The 18,472-nt window shown below is 46.4% G+C and overlaps 1 protein-coding gene across 7 annotated transcripts in view; it reads right to left on the reverse strand.

Moving 5' to 3' along the window:
• The window catches only part of ZDHHC1 (zDHHC palmitoyltransferase 1), a 63,537-nt gene that overhangs the window by 12,698 nt on the left and 32,367 nt on the right, over positions 1-18,472 (reverse strand). For 6 of the 7 annotated variants that reach the window (XM_077831367.1, XM_077831364.1, XM_077831366.1 and 3 more), the window contains exons 4-7: positions 17,030-17,131; positions 14,248-14,372; positions 13,522-13,680; positions 6,398-6,510 (exon numbers count right to left, since the gene is read on the reverse strand). In XM_077831367.1, coding sequence (XP_077687493.1) covers positions 6,398-6,510; positions 13,522-13,680; positions 14,248-14,372; positions 17,030-17,131 — 499 coding nt within the window. The remainder of the gene's footprint in view (positions 1-6,397; positions 6,511-13,521; positions 13,681-14,247; positions 14,373-17,029; positions 17,132-18,472) is intronic. The other variant, XM_077831368.1, reaches the window with a different exon arrangement.

Genomic DNA, 18,472 nt, shown 5'->3' on the forward strand with positions numbered 1-18,472 from the left:
ATCAGGGGCTGTGTCATCCCCGCCCTGCAACCTTGGGTGCCTTACAATGCTTTGCCGCTCACAGCCTTCCAACATGCAAGTCACACCCTGAGTGTCTGTGTGAAACTGCAACCTGCCAGCCATGCTACACGCTGGCTCTCACCAGCCTTGGTTACTTCTTCAGGGCAACTCCAACACACTGCCAGACCTGGATTTCCCCCCCAAAATTAATGTCTTGTACTGCGCAGCCCTCTCCTGGACAATCCAAATATATTAAGTCTATTATTTCTTTACAGCAATAATATACACCAGCTTATTACCTTAAATAGAGATACCCAGAGACTTTAATTTAAATACACTGGATTAGGTAAAACAATAAAGCAAGTTTATTAACTATAAAGAGAGAGAGATTTTATGTGAATACAAGCAATGAGGCAAAAGAGTCAGAACTGGTTACAAAAAAACTAAAAGATAAAATGCTTTCTACTCCCCAACTTAACAAACTACATTAGATTTAAAGCTAAGTTTCTCACCACATACTTCCAACAGCATTACTGACCAAACCTCTAGGTAGGATCCCTCCCCCCAAGTTCAACTGCTGCCTCTTTTGTCTTCTCAGGTGCAAAGAGTGAAATGGACAGGGAGGGAGAGGAGAGCTGTCATGGGGTGTTTGCCTCTCCTTTTATAAGTTTCAGTCCCGCTCTTGAAAAACATTTCCAGCTGAGAGCCAGAAGACAAAGCGTCTGTGTGTAAGGAAGTTCCCTGCTGGGTTTTTTCACCTGTCTATTCTCATATGCAGGTTTCCTTTTGTTTCCTCCATTCACTTTTCTGTTGGATGACTCTGTTTACTGCTTAAATGCAAATTAAGGGAAGCCCACATTCCTTTGTTTAGGGAGACCTGTTTGCCGACTTCTGCCTGGGAGTTGTGGGGTTTGGAAGATGTGCTAATAACATCTTATAAGTTCTTATAAGTTCACATACAATCTTGCTACATATACTTCATCATGACAATACTGACCAGCAAGTTATGAGTTTTTAAATGATACCTCACAAGGCATACTTTGTACAAAGATTATTATAATAGTGTGTAAGGTGTGAATACAGGGGTGCATTCTGTCACACCCACTTTGGGAAATCTTGAAGGGGCTTGATCTTCAGAAAATTCTGAGCACCCAGCCTCTGAAAATCAGTCTCAAGTTGGGCACCCAAAACTATAAGCACCGAAAATCTTGGTCTGAATGTTTAAAGTCCTGGTACCATCTTACCTCATGATTAAAGGAAAGCAAAACGGAATCATTCAGAACTGCCAAATTTTCAAAAATGCTCTTGTCTTAAATTTTAAATGTTCATAACTTTAGAACTATTGAACCAGTTTTCTTAAATATCAAGACAAGTTTGAAAATAATTGGTTTAGTAGATTTAAAGCTATGAACTTTCTGAAGTCAACAAACCAATTTGAGAGTGTGCAATTACCTAGCTGTTCAGATTATATGAGCAGGGTATATTTCAAATGAGGCAACAGGGAGGCCACAGTAAGAGACAATCTCACACCAAGGCAGACATGTGGCAGGAAAGATTTAGATCTTTTCGAAGAAAACCACCTTGTGGCTGAAAAGAGCTGCTGTTGGAGAGATCCAAGCAAGACAGTGGCCATTACAGGGCACATCTAATGGGAGTGATTGGGGCTCAGTGTTTACAAAGAAGGGGTTTCTCAATGCTGAGTTCAACCCTGTGATCTGCTATCCAAACAGTTATTGCTCAGTAACAAAGTGTGACATCTTCTCCCTTAACAGAGTTGGATGAGAAATGTATCAGTGACAAGGCTCTCTCAGTTTTCTTCTCATGTTGATCTGTATAATCTGTCATCACTAGACAAAGTATCTGTTGTCCTACAGACAAAGAAGCTACCCATTCAGACAAGAGGAACATTGATCATCTGTTGCATCACACATTCTTGGAAAACATTCTCTGCCATGTCCACAGAATGCAAACACATGAGTGAATTGCAACGCAGGCCTGGCAACACCAATAAGGCTAAGAAAGTACAAATCTCAGGAATTTTCTGAGCAACACCCTCCTAGAGGAAAAAAAGCCTTCTAAAATCCACTTCATTCATTTTAGTCTTGTAAATCACATAGAACCATAATGCTCACATGACACCCTAACAGAGTATGGCATAAGGACTGACCAGCAAAAACAAATGGAAGCAGACTTGACAGCTAGTAAATGTGATGAACTCTCACTGTGTTACATCAGGAATACTGCACAACATAGCCATAATCCTTTCTTTGGCTCAGAGCATCACACAACGGGACACAATTCTTTAGTCTCCTCAGTCTAGGGGCGCAGAAGAATCTATGCCTTAGATTATCCAAAGCCACCTCCCAGAACATAGTGATCAGAAAACTTTGCCTCCATCTCTGCAGCAACATAAATTAAGTATTACCGCAATGACTGCGCAGTGCTTCAAATTAACCAGATATCCTGAACCTACCGTACATGAATAATGCCAGGGTACTCTTTTCACAGCCTACACTGCACATCCCAAGGCCAAGGCCATGCCTACACTACAAACTTTTGTCATGTCAAGTTACATTGGCATAAAGCCACCGCACATAGTATATTGCTTGTGCACATACATACTTGACTCCTTGCACTGGTGCTGTGTTTACTCACCAGGAGTGCTTGTGTCAATGCAGTGTGGTGCACCATGGGTAGGTATCCCAGCGTGCAACCCACCACCATCCAGGGAAGTTTTGGCAATGCATTGTGGGCCCAAAATGAGCTGCACGGGGTGACAGTGAGCAAGGGGTCAACTTACCAGCATGCAACTGTCTCCATTCCATAGTCATCTATATCCCATAATTTTCACACCTGTTTTCAAAATTCCATGAACCTACGCAGTCCTCCTTGCTACCCACCATCTCTGACAGAAGCATGGGGCATGTACAGCTCTGCATTATTGTCAGGAGCATTGCAAGCACAGGATGCACTATCCTCTGGTATTTGCAGAACCACACGAATAACCAAAGCAGAGGGGGAACACGATGATTTCTTGGAGGACAGACTGTGGTGTGACATAGCGAGACTCAATTAAAGCTTGATGGTGGCATTCACGGAGCACTGCAGATGGTGGAGAGCTGGTTCTGGGCCCAAGAAATGAGCACTGACTGTTGGGGTTGCATTGTAATGCAGGCTTGGGATGATGAGCAGAACTTTTGGATGTGCAAGGCCATGTTCCTGGATCCGTGTGCCAAGCTCTTCCCAGCTCTCCAGCACAGAGATAGTAGAATTTGACAGGTTTCAGAGTAACAGCTGTGTTAATCTGTATTCGCAAAAAGAAAAGGAGTACTTGTGGCACCTTAGAGACTAACCAATTTATTTGAGCATGAGCTTTCGTGAGCTACAGCTCACTTCAAGTGTAGCTCACGAAAGCTCATGCTCAAATAAATTGGTTAGTCTCTAAGGTGCCACAAGTACTCCTTTTCTTTTTAGAATTTGAGAGCTGCCCTGACAGTAGAGAAGCAAGTGGTGATTGCACTGTGGAAACTTGCAACGTCAGATTGCTACCAGTCACTGGGAAATCATTTTGGAGTTGGAAAATCCACTGCAGACACCGGTATCATGCAAGTGTCAGGGTCATTAATTGCCTCCTACTATGCAGAACTGGGACTCTCAGCAACGTGCAGGACATAGTAGATGGATTTGCAGCAATGAGGTCCCTGAACTGTGGTGGAGCAATAGATGGCACACATATCCCTATTTTGGCATCAGACCACCTTGCCACAGGGTGCATCAACAGAAAGGGCGACTTTTTTATGGTTGTGCAACCATTGGTGGATCATCGGGGATGCTTCACCGATATTAGTGTGGGCTGGTCAGGGAAGATGCACGATGCTTGCATCTTTAAGAACACAGGACTGTTCATAAAGCTGCAAGCAGGGACTTTCTTTCCTGACTGACGGATTGCCAATGGCAACGTTGAAATACCAATAGTGATCCTGGGCAACCCAGTCTACCCCTTGCTCCCCCGGCTCACCACCCACCTTGACAGCATCAAGGAATGTTTTAACTACCAGCTCATCAGATGCAGAATGACAGTTGAATGTGCCTTTGGTCATTTGAAGGGACTCTGGCATTGTTAACTCACAAGATCTGACCTCAGTGACAAAAATATCCCAATGGATATAGATGCCTGCTGTGTCCTGCATAATATCTGTGAGGCAAAGGAGGGGGAAAGTTGCCAGTGGGGCGGAGGGTGGGCAGGACGGAGCATCTGTCTGCTGAATTTGAACAGCCAGACACAAAGGCTATTAGAAGAGCTCAACAGAGCTATACAGCTCAGGAAGGCTTTGAATAAACACTTTAACAGTGAGCCACAGTGATGTACGGTTCTCTATCTAAGCCTGCTGTTTTGGGGCCTGTTAGGAATGATGTGGTCCTTGGTGCACGTGTATGAATATAACATTGTCCATGCGGCTATTAATTTGGTGGTGCTTACTGTACATTTATGATTATTACACTGTGTTTGTCACTGACCCTATGAGTTGTGTCACACTGTACAGTAACAGGTAGGTAGGTGCTTTCAGAACTGCTAGGCATTCTGCAGCAAATGTTGTGAACTAATAAAGATGAATTATTTTCCAAATAATATAACTTTACTGAGTAATAAAATCAGTGCAAAGAAAAATCTGTGCAAATCTCCTGCATCCCTCATGCAATCTGCTCATAGATGTTGATGTTTCTATGGCTGGTCTGTAGCTGTGAGTGCACAGCCTCTTCTCCCCACAGACCCAGGAGATCCAATACCTCCTGCCTGCTCCAACGCAGAGCCTAAATGGAGTGTGTAGCCATCATGGTCCGCTGCACACAAGAGCTGCTAGGTGCGTTTGCCAAGCTGAGCAACCAGGATAAGGTGCTTCAAAAATTCGCAGGGCTTTAAAGGGGCAGGTGGCCTTCTGGTCTCTGTGACCCCTGGGCACCGGAGCTCACAATTATGCCTAAAGTAGTCAGTGTCTGGCATTGTGGAAAAGCTGCTGGAGGAATGTTAGGATCAACACAGGTAACGCAGTGTTCACATTCATGCTGCATCAACGTCAATACATCAGCCTGGCTCAATGCTGCTCGGGGAGGTGGTGTTGCTATGGCAGGTCACACTTAAAAAGCTGCAACAGCACAGCTGCACTGCTGTAGTGCATCAGTGAAGATGCCACCTACGCTGACAGGAGGGCTTCTCCCATCGGCATAGGTGCTCCGGCTCCCCAGGAGGCGATAGCTAGGTTGACAAGAGAAGCCCTCCTGTTGACATAGCGCTGTCTACAACCAGGGGTTAGGTCAGCATAACTGCATGCTCAGGGTGTGGTTTTTTTAATTTCCTAGTGTCTCCTCCCCATTCCTTTCAGGTAGCTAATCTCCTCACAAAGCTACCCTCTTCCCCCTAGATATCATGGCACTAACCTGATATTTGCCATTCTTCACACTGAGTACACTGCTTGTTATCTAATATCCCTTTCCACCCATCCCTTGTCTGTCTCGTCTATTTAGACTATTTAAGCTCTTTGAGGCAGAATCTGTCTCTTATTACACTGTTTATACAGTGCCTCGCACAAATGGGGCTCGGATTTCAGTTATGGCCTTGAGACTCTACCAAATAATAAATAATAACAAATGCAATGTTAAGTTAAACATTCAAATGTCTGGAAGTGTGCGCCGGAAGCTACAATTGTAGCTCTGCCTCGTGTTCAAATGCATTAAAATACCTTCTTTATTTACATCACCATGTACTATTTTTCATGTTGCCAGATGGATTAAGGATGGAGATAAGTCAAATAATTCATTTCTTACAAAACAACAAACCGGTTCTAGTAACAGGTAATTTAGCTGTAAGGGACTAGGTAAGAAAAACAAGGAATTGCCTTCCTGCAACAGAAATGACGAGGAACCTCCCAATTTATAACATAACCCAAAAGGACTTGTCAAATATGGAGACATGTTTTAGTAACAGAGTATAACACACCAGTGCACAGGTTTTGATAAGATCCTTGAAACTCACCTTTGACTCTGGGGTTAAACTTAAGACTAAAGGGAATGGCTGGCTGCTCTCCATGATTTACACTCCTTTTCTTTCCTAGCTGGTACAACTTGCTACTTGGTATTCCCAAAATGACGCTTTCTCTGAGCTAGTCCAGTCCTGGAACCTTGTACAGCTCTGTCAATGCACCTCAATTATAAACTGCTACTCCTGTTTGGAGCCCTACACAACTCCACCAAAGTACCTCAAAAATCCTGCCTTCAGCACCCACCTAACATCCCCAGCAGAGATACTGGACCAATCTGGATTTCCCACTGAAATGCACCAAAACATTCTGCAGCAAATAAAAGGTTTTTCTGAAAGAAAGGCTGACAGCACAATCAGTACCTGAGTGGGCCTCACTGGGGGAGGACAAGACTCCAGCTGTTTGTTGACCTCTTTCATCTCTTGTCGGGGACGCTGCTGCACAATGTACTCATAGGTGGTCAGTTTGTTCCACACTGGGAGGAAACAAAAAGACATTTCAGTGTGTGGAACGCTGTCTGCTTTCTCATTAGGAGCATTAGAATTCCTAGGCTGATTAGTTAAGTGTGGATGCACACACAGCAAAGTCTACTTTCCCTCTGAATGGAAGCAGGAGCTGGTAAAAATACTACCATCATTGTGAAAACTGTACTTCATTTACACAAAGTAAGACTTTTTAAATCCTCCTGACCCAGCCAAATCTAAACCAACTTTCACCGTGACACTCAAAGTCAGCAATTCTCAGATAGGGAATATTCCTTGCTATACTTCAGCTGTCGCTAGAGCTGGCCATAAACAGGTCACAAGAGTTATTCTTTTAAATATTTGGGAAACTGTATTTCCCCTGACCCTTAACATCACGTCCCAAAACGCTACACAGTTTTTGAAGTCTCTCTAGGTATGAGTGTAAGACAATTAATAAGGATAATAAATAAAAATCTCTTTCACACTTATGGATCACAAATGCTTTTAAAACAAAACTCAACTTGGCTCAAAAACTTCCTCTAAAAAAAGCAGAGTAAAATTGATTCAGCAGGTTAAAATCCTCCTTCATACAATGGAAAGTCCATCTTTTGTACCAACAATCTGCAAAGAATGACCTTGAGCAGATCACTGCAGACTATGTGGCTCTGGGAAGAAGGATAAAAGAGTTCGGGGTGCAAGTGATTGTCTTGTCCATCCTCCCTGTTGAAGGAAAAGGCCTGGGCAGGGACCATTGAATCGTGGAAGTAAATGCATGGCTACACAGGTGGTGTTGGTGAGAAGGCTTTGGCTTCTTCAACAATGATCTGATATTCCAGGAAAGAGGATTGCTATGCTGGGATGGGCTCCATCTACCAAATACCGGGAAGAGCATCTTTGGACATCTGGCTAACCTAATAAGGAGAGCTTTAAGCTAGGTCCTATGGGGGATGGTGACAAAAATCCAGCCAACATGCATCTAGGATCAAGTAATAAAGACAAGGGGAAGGGACTAATTTCTGGAGAAGGGACTAGAAATCACAATTGCATTAAAAAAGCAAGAAGAAAAGCAACAGGGCAGTCTGCAAAATATCTTCGATGTCTGTATACAAATGCAAGGAGTATGGGGAACAAGCAGGATGAATTGTAAATCATGGTATATGAAGAAAATTATGGCTTAATTGGCATTATAGAGATTTGGTGGGACAACTCCCATGATTAGAGTACCAGCATTGAGGGAAACAGCTTGTTCTGAAAGGACAGATATGGGGGTAAAAGGAGGAGGTGTTGTGCTGTATGTCAAGAATGTATATACTTGCTCTGAGGCCCAAGAGGAAGTGAGCAACGGACCTGCTGGAAGTCTCTGGGTGAGGATAAAAAGGGAAAAGAATAGTAGCAATGTTATGGTGTGGGTCTAGTATAGATCATCAGATCAGGAAGAGGAAGTGGATGAGTCATTCTACAAGCAGGTAACAATATTAGCTAACATACTTGAGCTAGTTTTAATGGGGAATTTTAACTTCCCTGATATCTGTCAGAAGACTATTACAACAAAACTTATGTCCAGAAAATTCTTAGCATGTGTAGGGGACAACTTCCTGATTCAGAAAGTTGAGGAAACAACTAGTGGGGGTCATCCATACTGAATCTGGTTTTGACCAAAAGGGATGAATTAGTTGCGAATGTGAAGGTGGTCGGGAACTTGGGAGGAAGTGATCACGATCTGATAGAATTTAAGATCCTAAGGAAAGCAGGACATGAGAACAGCAAAACAAGGACACTGGACTTCAGAAAGGCAGATTTCAATCAGCTCAGAGAAATAGCAGGCAAGGTCCCATGGAAAGACCATTTAGAAAGAAAAGGAGTCAGAGGGGGCTGGCAGTTCCTAAAAGGACATCAAGCTATTCTGATGCAGAGGAAAGATAAGAAGAGCCACAAGAGGCCAATGCTATCTAAAAACCAAAAAGGATACATACAAGGAATGGAAGGAGGGGCATGTCACCAAGGTAATATATATGGGAATAGCATGAGTGTGTAGGGACAAAACCAGGAAAGCCAAGGCAAAGAATGAGTTACAGCTGGCAAGGAATGTTAGAGACAACAAGAAGGGGTTCTTCAAATACATGAGACAAAAAAGAAAGATTAAGGACAGTGTGGATCCGCTGCTCACTGGAGAAGTGAGCTGGTAATGGAAAATGCTAGAAAAGCAGAGCTGCTCAATGCCTACTTTGCTTCTTCTCACAAAAAAGAGCATGTGATTGGATGACTAGCGAAGTTACCACAGACAACACAGCGGAAGGGATGCCGATCGGGATAAGCAAAGAACACATATTGAGATCTTCCGACCAATTTGAACGAATTCAAGTCAGCAGGGCCTGATGCTATTCACCCCAGGTTACTGAAGGAATTAGCTGAAGAAATCTCAGAGCCACTGGCAATATTTTTGAACTCATGAATGAAAGGACAGGTCTTGGAAGACCGGAGAAGGGCTAATGTGGTGCCCATCTTTAAAAACGGGGGGAAAGGAGGAGCCAGGGAATTGTAGACCAGACCACCTGATTTCAATTCCTGAGAAATGACTAGAGCAATGTATAAAACGTGCGAATACCTGGAGGATGAAGGGGTGATCCTTACAGCCAGAATGGACTTACCAAGAATAAATCATGCCAAACCAGCTTGATGTCCTTCTTTGACAGAGTATCTGGTTGGTGGACAGGGGAAATGCAGTGGACATAATAGACCTGGATTTCAGCAACGCTTCTTACACAGTCCCACATGACATTCAGATAAGTAAACTGGAGAAATCCAGGCTTGGCAGAACTACCAGTAAATGGATATATAATTTGTTAAACAATCGCAAACAAAGACTAACTATTAAGGGAATATCAGATTGGAGGGAGGTCTCAAGTGGAGTTCCACAGTGATCTGTTCTGGGCCAGTATTGGTTACCATCTTTATTAATGACCTGGATGTAGGTATACAGAGCATTCTGATTGAATATGCAGATAACACAAAGCTATGGGGGGTTACCAACACTTTGGAGGAGAGAGCTAAAATTCAGAGGGCTCTTGATATATTGGCGAATTGGGCTATCGACAACAAAATGAAATTCAACAAAGACAAATGTAAGTGTAGCATAGGGGTGGGCAAACTATGGCCCAGGGGCCACATCCGGCCCTCCAGACATTTTAATCAGGCCCTCGAGCTCCCGCCGGGAAGTGATGTCTGGGGCTTTCCCCGCTCTGGCACTCCAGCCGGGGAGCAGGGTCGGGATCTTGCCCCACTCCACATGGCTCCCGGAAGCAGTGACATGTCCCCCCTCAGGCTCCTCTACATAGGGGCAGCCAGAGGGCTCCGAATTCTGCCCCCGCCCCAAGCGCCACCCCTGCAGCTCCCATTGGTTGGGAACCACAGCCAGTGGGAGCTGCAGGGGTGGCACCTGTGGACAAGGCAGCGCACAGAGCCGCCTGGCCGCACCTCCGTGTAGGAGCCAGAGGGGGGAACATGCCACTGTTTCTGGGAGCTGCTTGAGGTAAATGCCACTCAGATCCTGCCCCCCGACCCTCTCCCGCACCCCTGCCCCAGCCCTGATCCCCCTCCCATCCTCCAAACCATTCGGTCCCAGCCTGGAAACTCTCCTGCATCCCCAACCCCTTATTTCCAGCCCCACCCCTGAGCCTGCACCCCCAGACAGAGCCCTCCCACACCCCAACCCCCAGTTTCATGAGCATTCATGGCCCACCATACAATTTCCAGACCCAGGTGTGGCCCTCGGGCCAAAAACTTTGCCCACCCCTGGTGTAGCACCTTATGAAAGAAAAACCAAATTCACAAATACAGAATACGGAGTAACTGTCTTGGCAGAAGCACTGCTGAGAAGGATCTGGGAGCAGTGGTGAATCATAACCTCAACATGAGTCAGAGATGTGATGCTGTTGCAAAAAAAGAAAATGCAATTTTGGGTTGCATTAACAGAGACATAGCATGCAAGTCACGGGAGGTGATAGTACGGCTCTACTCGGCGCTGATTAGGCCGCAGCTGGAGTACTGTGTCCAACCTTGGTCACCAGCGTATAGAAAGGCTGTAGAGAAAGTGGAAAGGATCCAGAGGCGAGCGACAAAGATAACGAAAGGGATGGAATGCAAGCCATATGAGCAAAGGCTGAAGGAACTGGGTATGTTTAATTTGGAAAAGAGGTGATTAAGGGGGATATGATAGTGGTCTTCAAATACCTGAAAGGCTGCCATAAAAAAGATGGAGAAAAGTTGGCCTCTCTTGCCACAGAGAGCAGGACAAGAGGCAATAGGTTCAAACTACAGCACAGCAAATTTAGATTAACTCTCAGGAAAAAATTCCTAACTGGAAGAACAGTAAGACAATGGAACAGACGCCTAGGGAGGTTGTGGAAGCTCCTTCACTGGAGGTTTTCAAAAGGCGTCTGGATAGCCATATGTCTTGGATGGTTTAGACACAACAAATCCTACATCTTGGCAGGGGGTTGGACTAGAGTAGGGGTCTCAAACACACGGCCCGTGGGCCGCATATTTCCTGCAGCCCGCCAAGCTCCCTACGCCCACCCCCCGTGAAGGCCGGGGTGGGAAAACTAGAGCCCGCGGGCCTACCCCCCGTGGAGCCGCGAGCCCCGCGCCACTCCCTGAAACAGCTGGCAGCAAGTACCTGAGGCCGGGGGTGGAGAAGAGGGCTCCGTGTGTTGCTTTCGCCTCCAGGCACCGCCCCCCACAGCTCCCATTGGCTAGGAACGGGAAACCACGGTCAATGGGAGCTTCGGGGGAGGTACCTGGAGGAGCGGCAAGAGCAACACACAGAGCTCTCTGCCCCCCACCCTCCCCAGGGCCGTAGGGACGTGGTTCAGGCTGCTTCCCGGAGTGGAGCGGGGCCAGGGCCAGGGCAGGCAGGCAGGGAGGGAGCCTGCCCTGGCCCCGGTGCATGCTGCTGCCACCCCGGAGCCGCTCTAGGTAAGCAGCGCCGGGCTAGAGCCCACACCCCGAATCCCTCCTGCACCCCACACCTCAACCCCCTGGCCTGAGCCCCCTGCCGCACCGCACACCCCTCCTGCACCCCAACCCCCTGCCCTGAGCCACCGCCGCACCCTGCACCCCAACCCCCTGCCACACCCCTCCTGCACCCCACACCCCAACTCCCTGTCCAGAGCCTCCTGCTGCACCCTGCACATCTCCTGCACCTCAACTCCCTGCCCTTAGCCCCCGCCACACCCCGCACTCCTCCTGCAACCCCCTGGGGGCGGGGAGGGGCCGGAGTTGGGGTGGGGACTTTGGGGAAGGGGTTGGAATGGGGGTAGGGAGGGGCGGGGCCTCATGGAAGGGATGGAGTGGAGGCGGGGCCAGGGGTAGCAAGGGGTGGGGGTGTCAGTGATGCGGCCCTCAGGCCAATGCACTAGTCCTCATGTGGCCCTCGTGGTCATTTGAGTTTGAGACCCCTGGACTAGTTGAGGCTTGCGGTCCCTTCTAACCCTATGAATCTATGATTCCATGAGCCTAATCCCAATGAAACAGCACCACCTCGTGGAAACTGTGGTCAATACAGTAACCACATCGCTTGCATTAGATCTGCACTTAACTAGATTCTAGCCATAGTGAACTTTTTCGGATGCAGCCACCGCATTTATTTTGTTTTTAGTCTTTTCTATATCACTAAAATGGCCCTTTCATTTTCCAGATGTTATCATTATTCCAGCACTGGTACACTCAACTTGCCTTCCACTCTGCTACCACTGACAACGGCAACTTTCAAGATAGATCTGTCTGCTCATGACTGGTGAAAGCCAGCTGGGAGTTGTCAGCTTCATTGCTGGTGGAGACTGATAAAAGGGTACTCAGAGAGGTTTTCAATGCCATCTATACTTTTAAATGTGAATGTGCCTCCTGGATGAGGCAAAAGGTGGGAGAGACTGTAAGCAGCCCCTCCACTGTGCGTCCATCTACATCCTCCTCCAAATCTCACTTTGGGCAAATGCAGTGCAATTTTCACAATGCTTATCAGGAGACCGCAACCAAGAAGTAGAGCTTCCTGATGGAAAAGGAGTTGTACAGTTATTTTTATTGAAATAAAAGCCCTGTGTTATTATATTAACCAAGAGACTCCAATAACCTAGTTAAGAGGTTAGTTAGAGAGTTTATTGCCTCCTTTCGGCCTTAAATTCCAGAAGCCATCACTTGAACTAAGGACTTAGTGGCTAGTTCATGGGGTGGTTCTGGAGGTTATTGAAATGGTTGCAGACGGGTAACTCTGAATTCAGGGTGGAGCAATGAGAGAGCATCAGTATCCTTGGTTAGTGATCTCCTTGTGATAGACAAGTCAGGTGTCCATGCTGATTTTATTAGATCTGTCAGCAGCCTCTGATACCATTAACCGCAAGTGCTGCTCACCCGCCGGGGGGGACCTGGCAGAGGCGGGAATTTATTCATTAGTGGCTTCTTTCCCTCCTTTTGGAGAGGTACAATGGGCAGCTCCCCATCCACCCCAAGAAAGATGGACCAGTGATGATTTCTAGAGAGAATTTAGGCACAGCTGAGGCTTAGCATACCTCAACCAAAGGCTCTGAGCTGTAAAGAGTTGTTCTACAACTGAAGAACTCCAAGACTAATTTCAGTCTTAGAGACATCATGAAATATTAGTTTACAGACCTGCAGGCCGGAGGGACCAATAGATACTATGTTGTGCTGTCTCATCACAAACCAAGCCCCCTTTTCTCCCTGCTAGATTCTGAACTGTACCAAAAGAATCTTACTTAAGTTAGAGACCATTTCAGGAAAAATGAGCAAGAGACAAAGATTTCTTCTATTCATCCTACAGAAGGCAGAGCAAAACCACAAGCTCAGAAGAGAGGCAGGAATGCCAAGGTGTGGGACAAAACTTCTGTGCTTTCATTGGTGCTCTTGCACAGTTTGCATGTGTGATACGGGTGAAAGCCCAATGAGTGTATGTCATGAAGTGAAGAGAGAATCCAGTGGACAATGCAGTGCGACCAGACTTCAATACCTACTAAGATAGATGTGAAAGATCAGCAGGTGCCCTAACAGGATCACAGTCAGCAGGCCCAGAAGAATGAGAATCCCAGCTAAGACCAAAATGGCAGGAGCTTGGGTCTCGATGGGAGCTGCAGGTAGAAACACAAACCAGATGTCCGTGTCGTTCTTTAATACTGAAAAAGAGAAACACAACAATGGAATGAAAGCACAGCAATAGCACACATCAGGAAGTAAGAGTGAGCAAGTCTCAGTGGTGGGGACAGATGTAGGGCGGAGAAGTGGTGAGGCCATAAAGTAAGGAGTTAAGAGGTGCAGGGAGAAGGTGACTGGGCCAGAGAACTAAGAAGGGGAGTAGAAGGTAAAGGAATGAAAACAAAGGAACTGGGTGGGGGGGGAAGATTTTCCAGACTTTAAACACCTCTCACTAATAAAACCTCATAGCTGGAAATAGTGTAATTCTGATAAAAAGCTAGCCATAGGCCTGATCTGCTGTCCTGAAGCCCCAGAGTGCCTCTGGATCTTTCAGGCTGCCTAAGAACCCCCTTGGAGAGCAAAGTCATTGGGCTCTGGAGGGAACCATTTGGGTCACAGAGATGGTTGCAGTCACATAATAGTTTGAGGCAGGGTAGAGAGCTGGAGGCTCCTCTTGCACGTAAGGGTCCAGAGGAGTCCAAGCCCAGTGAACATTTTGGCTGATGCATGGATCAGAAGCAACTCTCATCCAGAGTGTGGCCAGATACCTTCCAAGTGCTGGTTGGTGCGCAGCATCATGGGGTTAATGAAAAACTCCACAAAGACATAGAATGCAATGAGCAACAGGAGGACGAGGCCCAGGATGGCAGATACCACGCTGTTCAGAAAGAGCCTGCCAAGGAAGCATAACAGACCTTAGCATCTTCAGAGCAAAATGCAAAACCCACTCCTTCAGTAACACCACATACATACAAATAAATAAATAAAGCCCAGCCTCTACTGAGTGGAAGGAAAAGACAGAGACAGTAAAACAGGTTTGTATACACACCATAATTTTAGTGGTGTGCAGATACCTCAGTTATGGCTACTAGATAGGACCCTGCCCATTTCCCGGCCATGAAAAACGTGTCATGGACTGTGAATTAGCCCTTCCCCATGAAATCTGATCTCCCCCTTGCTACTGGGAGCGCCCCAGCCAGGGGGCTCCTAGCTGCAAGTCCCCGCCAGCCTGGGGAGGGACAGAACTTGTCCATCCCCTGCAGGTTAGCTCTCGGGGGGAGATCAGATTCACCTCCGAGCACCTCCTCCTCCTGCAGGAAGCTCCAGTGCTGGGCAGCAGCCCCAGAGGTTCCTGCATCTGGAGGAGGCTTGTGGAGGTGGGTCCGATCTCCCCCTGCTGCTGGGAGTGCCCCAGCCCGGGGGCTCCTAGCTGCAAGTCCCTGCCAGGCTGGAGAGGGACAGGATTTGTCTTTCCCCTGCAGGGCTGTTGGGAGGAGGGAGGGGGAGAGATCAGACCTATCTCCAGGTGCCTTTTGGGTTGGGACCCCCATGGTTACAACACCCTGAAATTTCAGATATAAACATCTGAAAACATGAAATTGACAAATTTCAAAACCCTCTGACCGTGAAATTGATCAAAATGGACCATGAATTTGGTAGGGCCCTATAGATAACCATCTAGACCAGTGGTGTATCCAATATGTTGTACTGGAGACTCAAAATTGTGGCCCTTTAGAGCAGGTGTGGTAAGAAAAAGAGTGTGTATTTGATTATGAGTGGAAAATGAGCTCCCTGCACAAGAACTTGCTGAAAGGAGGCAATAGGAGGCAGTAGGGGACAACACTTGCCCCTGCTCTCCTTGTGGTCCTAGGAGCAGCTCTGAGCAGCTGCTCTTCTTTCCCTGGGCACCTACTACTCCCTATCTACTGCTTCACAGGGGAGGAAGGAGAATAGCTCTGGCTGTTCCATTTCCTGCACCTAGTACAGGATGGCCGCCCTCCCCCCCCACACCACCCGGTGCAATCCAGGAGTTAAGGAAAGGAGAAGCCAAGAAACAATCACCAGTTATGGCTCCCTCTGCCTCAGCCCAGCACAGGTTAGAGCTGACTCTGCATTGGCCTAACTCATGCCAGCTCCCAACAGACCAATAAAGGAAGTATACAAGCTGAGGATAACCAGAGCAGAATGTGGACCAGTTACTGCCCATCCCACCATCTGCACCAGGAGCTGTGGGGATGGAGGGATAGGAGCCAGCTTGGCCTGCTGTATGCCCATTGGAGACACCCCACAGAGAATCTCAGGAGATCTGTGCATAGTTTGTACTCTCTTTGTTCTACAGCACAAAGGGAGAAGAATGGGATAGAGAATCTGCCCCAAAACATTGATTGTGGTGCCGTGCCTTAGCCTTTTTGAAATAATACATTCAGTGCTCTGTCTGGAAAACTTGGATACCACTTCCCTAGACAGATAGGTTGCTGGAAGGACAGGGGTCCTAGAATAATCACCATACCAACCCCGAAACAAGCTGACTGCAGTCCTCTAACCACTCTACACCTCAGAACTTTTAGGGATACCTGTACAACTTCCAATAAATATTTCTTAACACTACAGACAGAAGCAATTATGAAAATATTTATTATTTAGCTTTTGGTCTGAAAGATGTGTCACGTGAAACAGCCCCCACGGTAAAGCACCCTAGACATTCATTTAAAATTACAAGAGTGCAAAAGATACAAACCACAAATCATCCAAAACAGCAGTTCTTTTTTCCCCATCCCTATCACACATCATCTGATCACCACTCTTGTGACCCTACCACTTGAGAGGGAGATTTTTAAAGACACAAAGAGCAGATAGGTACCCACCTCCTACTGAAAGTCAATGAGAGTTAGGCGCCTAATGCCCATTTGTGCCTTGGAAAATCTCCCACTAAATCTCCACTGCACTTTCCCACCAGACACATCCCACCTGTCTCAGTCCTGGCATAATGTTCACTCAATCAGATGGGCTTTGCAGCACACCTGGCTATTTTGGATCTTAGGGAAAGGATAAGACCATGCCAGCAGCTCCTTCCCTCTAATAAAGAGGTGATCACGCTCAAGGACCTCTGCTTGACACTATCGCATCGGGATAAGTTACTTACAAGACGTTTAAACACGGAGCAGTGGTCTTGAACAGATGTACTAATGAAGCCCTTTTACAACCCTCTCACCCAAGTTTAGGGCACCAGCAGCGATTCTCAGCCTGAACATCACAATCCACTCCAGTTGTCTGGGTGTCACAAGCCGGCTCCCATTTTCAATTTCTCTGGTTTCTGGATTAATCAAATTTATTTGGTTCCTTGCCAGCAGTAATCTGTAAACCGCTGCACCAATTCTTGTGGTCCTCCAACATGCAGTGAGAATCAGTACAAAGGAACCTGCAATCTCAGCATAGGGTGGTTTTGAGAAGCTGAATATAAATTGGGCCAAGATGCGAGAAAGGCTGAGAAGTCCTGTACTAGCATTTTCTGGATGGCTTTGCCCTCGTGTCAGAGTGCCAGACCCTTACCAGTAGTTCCTCTCCCCCACGCAGTTATTGAGCCATTTGCAATGATGATCAAAGCCACATACACACTTGTTGCAGGTTCCACAGTGTTTCGACCTGGAGCTTCTGCCAAAGAAAGGATCATGTTAATGCAGATAAAACCAGAATAGCAACAGTAACTCATCTTCATCCGGTTAGAGATCTTTCTTGTGAAACAAATATTCAGAGAAGGGCTGGTCCACAATGAGAAAACTAACTAGATCAGAAACACTTAAACACCCTTTATTCACTTTTCTCTCACTGAATAAATGAGCTTTTCAAACAATGCACCTGTTAGAGCCCCTTAGATTCCACTAGACATGTCCTCCTCCCCTTCTCAATTCCTATTACTTGCAATCTGCTCTGTCTGCAGACCCTTCAGCTCCTTCACTTACTTTGCCCTACACTGCACCTTGGGGCTCACTGAGTTGGACCATTCTGGCCTCTATCCTTTGTCATCAGCCAACATATACAGCATGGAATTAGCATTGCTCTTGGTGTGAGCAAATACAATCAAGCAAAGCAAACACCCCTCTTTGATTCATTCTGATATGCCAATTTTTTCCTTCGCCATCTGCCATCACCCGAAGTTCTCCCAGATACAGATACAATGAAATAATCAAGCAAAAACTTCTGGAGCCTTGATAAACTACACCCTGTATAAACTATGCCCACTCGTCACAATATTTACAAAAGAAAAGCCTACCATATTTTTCTCCTTCAAATCCCTCCATAAAATTCAGTTTTACCACAATTCCTACCTAGTGTTGCCAGTAGACAGCACATATGCAAGTAACAAGCTACACTGTGCATACTGCTAGTCTACATGAAAATGTGCTCCTGCTGTTGCTACCACATCCCTCCTCTCCCCCATCCTGACCTGCTTGTTTGTTTTCTCCACCTCTTGTATCATCATTAATCAAGACTGCAAGCTGTTTAAGGCAGGGAACTCTTTACTGTGTGTTGGTAAGGTATCTAGCACAATGGGGCCCTGATTCCCCAGGGGACCTCTAGGCACACTATAGGAATGATAAGAATCATAACCTCCAAGACACAGCCACCTTTACAAATATGATACATTCAGTACTAAACTGATAATACAGTGATCTGACAGCTCTTCTCCCATAGCCCAGTGAAGTCAGAAAGACTTCAGTTGACATCAATGCCGCATTGCATCAGACACATAATCCCATGGGGACGAGCCTCTCTCAAACCATGATGCTAAATATTCCCAAATTTGCCTTTTCTGAGTTTCTGAGGCCTTTTTCCCAAGTTTAGAGATTTCTAATCTGGAAATGTCCACTAAAATGCTTTCAATCTGTGAATCTCTTTACAAATTCTGCTACCCCATGTTAAGTGTAATGTGTCCCAAGCTAAATATCTATCTTCAAATTGGTATGTGCCCAGAATCCAAACACAAAGAAATTC

This window comes from Eretmochelys imbricata, chromosome 12 (assembly GCF_965152235.1).
Source record: "Eretmochelys imbricata isolate rEreImb1 chromosome 12, rEreImb1.hap1, whole genome shotgun sequence".
In the NCBI taxonomy this organism is placed as follows: Eukaryota; Metazoa; Chordata; order Testudines; family Cheloniidae; genus Eretmochelys; species Eretmochelys imbricata.